Below are 8,697 nucleotides of genomic sequence, written 5' to 3' on the forward strand. Positions count from 1 at the left end.
ATGGGTCAGGAATTATTTGCCCCACTTTTCAAAGGAGGAAACAGCACCAGGAATATAAATGGCTTGAGCAAAGTCACACTTATTTACTTGTCCTGTACAGACGCCCGAGACAGGGTATAGAAAACATGTGCCTTCTCACTAAGTCCAGTGCTTTCCCAGCATATTCCGTCCTCTCTCTCCCAGGCCTGTGCTTAGCACAGTGAGAAGCTATTCCAGAAATTCAGACCGTGGGGCGAGATTGGCAAAGAGAAGCAGTTGAATGGACCAATTCCGCTCCAGCATTACTAGGCATAGAGGGTACAGACCAGAGGCACTAAGTCTCTTTCAGATCTTTCCTCTCTTCATTGCAAAGACACAAATGCTGTGAAAAGAACCTCCTTTCCCCTTATTTAAATTTCTGAAAAGGACTAAGCTAGAAGTCAGAAACAATCACACTTGATCCTGAAGAAAAGTTTTCTTTCCTGTCTGTAACAGGAAAAAGGAAGAAATGAGTTAATTATCTAGTTGGGTTGAAGAATTTTCAAAACAGGTTCAGGCACTCCTGCAACACCATTAAGTAAAGACCTAAGTTCTAGGCCAGTAATTCTCAAAGTCTGACCTGTAGTGTCACCTTGGAGTCTTCAGAAAAGCAAATTTAAGAATCAGAAACACTGGGGTGGGCCTACTGACGTGTGGGAAAAGCCCTGAAGGTGAATTTGAGGTACACTCAAGTCCCAGAATTTTCTATGATATTCAATGCAGTACATATTTTAAATAACCTATTACTTGGAGTTATTATTTCCAATAAAAATAATTTTAATGAATAGCCCCACCAATAATGGTCTAGAAGGACTTAGGATTTGAGACACATTAAAATATATATAAACAACAGGCAAATAATATTACCTTGCATTAACCATTCATCTGGCACTGGTTTCAAAAAGAACAGGAATTTGAGAAAAATGAATACATTTCTTCTTCCCATGGAATTGTTTTAGACGTATTTATTTGGCCGCACTGGGTCTTAGTGGTGGCATGTAGGTCTAGCTCCCTGACCAGGGATTGAACCTGGACCCCCTGCATAGGGAGCTCGGAGTCTTAGCCACTGGACGACCAGGGAAGTAGTCCCCCATGGAATTGTTTTTAAACATACCTATCAAAGTGTCCACATCCACAGTGGCCAGAAATGCAGAGCAGCTATAACACTTTTTAATCTACTTTTGAACAACGACAGAAATACAGCCTTACTATGAGAAGTTATTTCTCTAGGGTAGAACTACAAGTGTGTTTTGCAGTGTTAGGACACATTCAAAATCTCGGAGGGACGATCAGGTATACTGACTCTGCAGGGACACCCTCTCCGGTTCTCTAGTCCACACATTGGCAGTTGCAAGTTGTGAAACCCCAAGTCCACCTGGTCCAGCCAGGTGTGGACAAGGGCCTGGCCTCAAGCCTCTTCTCCCAGCCTGCTGAGTCTCACATTGATTACAGTGTTGACAGGAAATTAGTAGGTGGATAATATGGCCTTTGTTAGTAAAATGTAAGCTACTGATACGGTTTCATGCACCCTGGTGTACATAGATGCGTATGTGTAACGTATACAGAGGCACAACCTTCATCAGGCTTAAAGTCATGTTAGACTTGACTTTGAATCCAAGCTCTACCACTTACTAAGGGGGTGACTTAAGTTGCCTGAACTTTCAGAACCTGTTTGCTTTTCTTTACAGAGGGGATATTAATATCTATTACCTACCACACAGAATTAATGGAAAGGAATCAATGAAAAAAAGCACACTTTTTTTTTAGCATTAGAAGTTCAGAAGTTTAGCATTTAGCCAGAAAGAGCTTCCAATAAATAGTAACCATTTTTATTATTTTTATAGTGTTTTACAAAGCTGGAATTTGAAAGCATAACAAATTATAAAAAAGAATGTTTTTTTCAAAGTGCACATAACAGTTAGTTTACTTGTAAACTGTTCAAAAAAGAGTTTTTATGGGGTTCAAAGTTTGCATGTAGGATCCAAAGTCATTTAAAAGGCAAAAACTATTAGCATTTGGGACTTCCCTGATGGTCCAGTGGTTAAGACTCTGTGCTTCCACTGCAGGGGGGCATAGGTTCAAACCCTGATTGGGGAACTAAGATCCCAAATGCTTCCCGGTGTGGCATGTATATATATGCATTAGATATGAAGGCAATGGCACCCCACTCCAGTACTCTTGCCTGGAGAATCCCATGGACTGAGGAGCCTGGTGGGCTACAGTCCATGGGGTCGTGAAGAGTTGGACATGACTGAGTGACTTCCATTTCACTTTTCACTTTCATGCACTGGAGAAGGAAATGGCAACCCACTCCAGTGTTCTTGCCTGGAGAATCCCAGGGACAGGGGAGCCTGGTGGGCTGCTGTCTATGGGGTTGCACAGAGTCAGACACGACTGAAGCGACTTAGCAGCAGCAGCAGCAGCAGCATTAGATGTCACTCCATTCCTATTCCAGGTTGGAAAAAAAGTCTATAGCTTGTGTTAGATCAAATGTTATAACCAGTTCTATCAGACAAAAGTACCCATTTTAAACTAACCAAAAAAAAAAAAGGAAAACACTGATTTCAGGAAGATGAAGAAAATATGCCATTTAAATTGTAAAGACTTTCAAATCTAAACACACCTGAGATATTAAAATAAGAGAAAACAAGTTTATAAATTTTACTTCCCACACTAATCTGGAGAAATATAAGGATATACTTTTATCTTATGCTTTCATCATTTTTAAATGTCCTTCAATTTCCTAGAGTTGGTACAAGCAAATGTTTTCATACACTTCTATTTCTACCCCATAGAAATGATGTAGGCATAAATACAGAGCTTCTAGAATTGTTATGTGGAAAAAAAACATAGATGCATCATATCTTGATGGCCTATCTATTTTAGTATATTTAAAATAAACAATAATCAAGTTCTAAGGGGAAAAAGGGAACCAAAATTGAAAGAGCTTACTATATAGGTGAAATAACAGAACTGAAGTAATTCTTCTGTGTGTGTTTGGGTTCTGATATTTGTGTGTTATAAGGCACAGAAATAGGGAAGCAATTATTAGCAACAGTAATTTCAAATCTATTTTTGGAAAAATTACACTGAGTTACTTGAAATTCTACTAAATAACTGACATAAATCCTTGAAATTTTAGTGAAACCCACAGGTAATGGACAGCTGGCTCTCATTTCACACAAGGCACTGGAGGGTCAGAGGCAAGATCCATGGAGGGGCGGGGTCCTGGGACCAATTTCCTGCAAATACCAAGGTTCAGCTTACAGAAAAGTATTTAATGATACCACAATTTTAATATTTGCTATTTTTAGTATAAACACAGAAGTGTTAAAACGTGTTTATGTCTCAGATTTTATTTCTGTCAAGTACACATATGCACAGAAAAGAAACAGACCAAGAAATACAGACCTCCTGTTTTAAGAAGCCCCTGGCTGCCACTCTGAAATTCTTGACTGGGCAAGTAGAGGATCTGACCCCAAACCAAAGCAGCATCAGAGGAAAAAGCTGGTGGAATGCCCATCTGCATATCTGGGCCATTGCCCACATATGGGCCCCCAGCCAGATGACTCTGGCATCCTGTGCACGGGATGCTTCCCATGCAAGCCTTTATTTGAGAAAGAAGGCAAAACAGCTCTGCAGAGATCGGTTCTATGCAACTTCGGGTGTATGAGAAAAGAAGCTGCCCTTGGTCTGTGAACCAAGAAACAGAGCTGGGCGCTGGGAGAAGTTTCTACATCTTTTTTTTTTTTTTTCCTGGTCAATGTTAGAGCAGAGTGATGCTCAATAACAATGGAAGAGTGAATTAAAGAGAGAGACACACATGATGATGTCAGGGGGTAAACACAGAAAACATTTAAAAGAAAGAAATTTATTGTTATTTTAAAACCTAGCAAACTCTCAACGTATTCTTCCATCATAAGTTTCTGAAATGTTATGTGGAAATTGTTAGTCTTCTCCATGAATCAGATCAGTTAATGACCTCAAGATTTTATTACCAATGGCATTTAACTCTAAAATTTTAAATTCCCGGAGAGAGAGAAAGTTGTGACAGATAACATTCTACACTTTCAGAGAACTTTCAGATTTATCATATGTACCTAGGAAAATCAGAAGATTCTACCTGCACTTTTCAAGTCACTTCATGTCAATGCTTTATTTTGTTTTAAGTAACTAAAGAACTTGTAACTATAAACACTGCATAAAATCACGATTAACGCCACTGAAGTACTCCATAATTATGATAAAATTGTTTATATTTAGTCCATCTAAGCACTCAAGGCCTTCTCCATAAATGTGTAACTCCGAAAAGCTTAGCAACTATGCAGTAGAAAGCAACTGATCATTCTTAATTGTTTCAAACCTGCTTCTCCACGCAGCTACACACACGTGTACTAATCTAATTGTTAGTTGCACCTGCTCCAAGTTAGCAGTACTTCATAGAGCAAATGGCAAGAATGGCATTTTCAAGTGTTAATCTGTTCAGTGTAAATTTGTACTTTCTTTCAGAAGTTTATGACACATAGGCTTTGCATCATATAGGAGTCTGAAGTACAAAAATGTGGGCGGTCTAGAATTTCCTTACTTGAAAGCAAAGCTGTCTTTTCAAACTAAAATAAACTATGCTCCTCCAGATTAGAGCTGATTTTTCGCTGAGAAATATCTGAGATATCTGAGTGTTTTTTCAACATTTGCATAAAGTACTTTTTGATTCAACCAAACACTGAAGAAAAACAGCAGAAACTCTTTCACAAACTGCTGAAAGCTGTAAAGAAGAAGTTAGATTGTTCTTGTCCTGTACAACCATAACCATCCTGCAAAAGCACTGATGCTTTTTGTAACTATCTAACATCTTCAGTTTCTGAGCATTAAGGCCAGAAATGATAAAAAAAAAAATTACCTTCTTCAGATTATGAGCTTAGACTCTGGATTCTGCAAATGCAGCAAATCTGTTTCCAGCGTTCACACCCCCTTTTCATAAGAATCACCCTAAAATCTGAAGCTGGAGTAATCATACAGCTCAAAGATTTTAATGAATGATATATACAGACACGTTTTTCGTAAAATGGAAGTTTTGTACTAAATTTCTATAGCGTGAGATTCTAATTTCTTGTCTTATGAACTGATTTCCTGATTTTTCAAAGAAGATATGTTTATCCAAACTTGTCTGCCAAATATAAAATTAAATGCACATTTAGCATAATTAAAAACAAAGATACTGAATCCTGACAGGTAAATTTCTCTGCACCCTTTGTCTCTGTCCTTCACTTGTTAAAGGATCAGAACACTGTGTATACACTCTGATAACATACTGATAAATGAGGTTCTCATCTCCCACTAAGTTGAGTTGCAAGTTTATGTAGACATACATATTCCTTAAAGTCTAGTTAAAATACACTCTACTTACAGAATGGGAGTCAAATGTTTCTAGAAAGTTAATAGTTACTTAACTAAGAAACTTAATCAAGTTTCTATCTGAAACAATTTAGGGCTTCAATTAATTTTAATAAGTCTAAAATTTTCTGCAGAGCTACAAAAAAGCCCAAATGTTACTACAACAGACACTAAACACTTCAGGTGTAAACAAAACTTGGTGAACTGTTGCTTCAAACAATGTTACATTCTGGAAATCTGGCTATATATAAAACAAACTTTACTCATAATAGCTCATAGATACATAAAGTTTTCAAAAATCTATCAAGAACAAAGGAAACATAAGCACCCACCTACTGTGTGTGTGCACATGCTGCTGGCCCCCAGGGGCATGTTCTCCCAATATTTTGCAACTATTTGCAAAAGAATTATTTTATTTAAAATTAAATACTATATTTCTAAGAGGCAACAATTAACAGGAATCTCTGGAGTCCTTTAAGAGTGATCATTTCACCCTATCAAACCAACCGGATGTTCTTCGTCCTTTGTTTTTTTCTTCTGTACTTGCATTAACATGGCTGCTAATTATATTAGTCTGGTGGCACATAAAGTCTGGATGGGAAAAAAATCACAAGATTCTTATAGAGCTTAAATACCTCTTAGGATTCAAACGTATACCTGCTTAAACACTTTTATATCGCAGCTACTTCTATATTGTTAGAAAACTTAGCTTTGATTCCGAATTTCTGTTTCATAAGGGATGTAGCACTTTCCAATACACCACTGCATATACACATGCACATAAATAATCGCAGGCGCGCGCACACACACACACACCCCTTTAGCCATATTATGCTACTTTGTATATTTAGCTTTCCATTTGTATATTTGTGTTTTTCTGAAACTGTTTAAGTTCTGGAAGAGTTTGTATTCATCACACAAAGTGCCATATAGATCGAATGCCTACATTTACCATAATAAAGCCTAAATGTTGCTAAACCACATTTTTAGAATTCAAAATTGAAAAGAGCATAAAAACGCTCTTACCCACCCACTCATTCTCACAGCTTCATATGCTTTTACACAGTGAATCAGCAAATGTATTCTTTTCTGAATCATATATGAACTTAAGAATGTTTTGAAAATGTTTATACAGTTTGGCATACTTGGCCTTACTGGTAGTTTACCAAAGTAAGCTCTCTAGTTGTTCTGATCAGCTTTATCATTAACAGTAAAACCTTTAATGCATAACTTAATTGAACATGTGGTACAGAAAAATAAACTGTTTTACAAGTAACTAAGAAAATGTAACATTCTTAAAATTATAGTTCCATCTTCTTCTTCTTACAACCCAGTGCATAAGTAATTCACAGAGCAAAATATACATCATCAAGATAACTTTCCTGGGGAATAAAAACATCCTTGAGATAATATACAAACACTTCTTCAGCTAATATTAAAGAAAACAACCACCACCACTCATGAGCTTCATGACAACTGATAAACAATGAAGAACACATCAGTTTCAATAGCAAATCCTTACTCTTTTGATTATTGAGTGGGCTCTCAGAAATCTCCAGTCTTGTAATCCTTTTAGCCTTTATGAAACAATTGTTGGAAATGTGAATGGCTATTTCAGATTAACTTATACTTTCCAAGGAAAGCTGTTGGTAACAGGAGTAAGCAAGTACCTCCTACCTCAAATTAACTGGTAAAAGTGGTTTATTTTTCACCTCTAAACTATCCTCAACTCCTCCTTCTATTGCCCTTAAGGAATTTAAATTCAGAGACATGACGTTTTCCTTTATTGGCTCCTTGCCTCTTTGCAACTGTACAACATTCCTCAAGAAGTATATATAATTCTCCATCCCACTGGATCAGACAACGCTATCTATTTCAGAAGCAATTACATACATAATGTAAGATACAACATTTTTTCTTAGAATTGTTTGTATCAATAATAAGTGTGATTTCACGGCTACTGGTTCAGTCTATAGCAATGCTGTTGCTCATCTAAGTATTTCTCTTCAATCTACATACTTTGAAAACTCGGTGTGTCCTGTAGATCAGACTGCTGTAAGGATACTATCTGCACTACAAAATGGTTTGTTAGAGCCTTATACTTTTTACACAATATATTTCTTGAAAAACAATACACGTCGATGAAGAAACAAAGATACTGCAAAAATTAGAGAAGAAAAGTAATAAAAAAAATCTATTTCTGTTTTAACACCTGTATAGTAAATTACATGTGACTATCATGTTGTTAACATTAATAGGAACGCAAAGCATAAAAGAACAAGAGCTACCTCTTGCTTTGCTTAAAGAAATTAAAGACAAGTTTAACCCGAACCTGCCAAACTGTCTTCAGAAGAAAAGACATAGGTGGGGGCGGAAAGCCTCACCTCTCTCGTACCCCGTAGCGCATTCCCCTGAAAGCATTTTAAACATAGGCAATATATCTGTCACCTTTTCTTTTTTCTTCTATTCTAATCAACGGCAGACCTTTTACTGCACTCCCCTGCCCACTATCTCAATGGCACGTTACAGAATAAGAGGACCCAAGTGTCACTTACCAGTTGCATGCCACAGATAAAGATAAGCGTGCACCTGCCACTGCAATAACCCATGGTTTCCGAGACCCCTGCCACAGCCAGACTGTCCCACGTCGGCCACCGTCGAGCCCCCACTTTATCCAATCAGATCGCGGGGAAGGACGGGCAAACCTGCCGAGGGCTCGGGGGCTCCGGGCTGCTGCTGCCAGCGTCCTGGGAAGTGACAGGCATTAGGACCTGCTGGCGCGGCGGCGGCGGTGGCGGCGGCAGCTCCAGCCGCGCCCGCCACACATACCTTCACTCGCTCGGTGCACACGCCGCGCCGCGGGCAGCGCCGCCCGCGGAGACGCGCCCGGGGCCCGCAGGGGCAGCAGCGGCAGCCTCGCAGCGCCGCCGCGCCCTCGGGCATCTGGCCGCGAAGTTTCGCCCCCGCCGCTCCCCGCGCCGGCTCGCCCCGCGCCCCCCCCGCCCCAGCGCGGCCGCCGCCCGACGCGCGCTCGCCCCGCGCTCTCCGCGCGCCGGCTCCGGGGGCGGCAGAAGCGCGTGCGGGGCGCTGCCCGCCTCCCTGCGCCGCCCGCGGCTCCTCCGCGCCCCGCGCTGCGGGGCCCGGCGGGCGGGGGGCGGAGCGCGGGCCGGGTGGGGGCGTCCGGGCTTCGCGGTCCCGGGCGGCGGCGGCTGCAGCGCGCCGTGATGCGGGGTCCGCGCCGCGTCCTGCAGCGGCGCTGCCCCTCCCTTCGCCCAGATGTGTTAA

General features: G+C 40.4%; 1 protein-coding gene across 2 annotated transcripts in view; it reads right to left on the reverse strand.

The window, feature by feature from the left end:
* Positions 1–8,233, reverse strand: part of NKAIN2 (sodium/potassium transporting ATPase interacting 2) — a 1,188,323-nt gene extending 1,180,090 nt beyond the window's left edge. Inside the window, exon 1 of one of the 2 annotated variants that reach the window (XR_003512549.1) lies at positions 7,968–8,233. Coding sequence is in view for 1 of the 2 variants with exons in the window: in XM_027551078.1 (XP_027406879.1) it covers positions 7,968–8,021 (54 nt within the window). In the remaining variant the exon portion in view is untranslated. The remainder of the gene's footprint in view (positions 1–7,967) is intronic. The other variant, XM_027551078.1, reaches the window with a different exon arrangement.
* Between the last annotated feature and the right edge of the window lie 464 nt (positions 8,234–8,697).

Source organism: Bos indicus x Bos taurus, chromosome 9 (assembly GCF_003369695.1).
Source record: "Bos indicus x Bos taurus breed Angus x Brahman F1 hybrid chromosome 9, Bos_hybrid_MaternalHap_v2.0, whole genome shotgun sequence".
Classification (NCBI taxonomy): domain Eukaryota; kingdom Metazoa; phylum Chordata; class Mammalia; order Artiodactyla; family Bovidae; genus Bos; species Bos indicus x Bos taurus.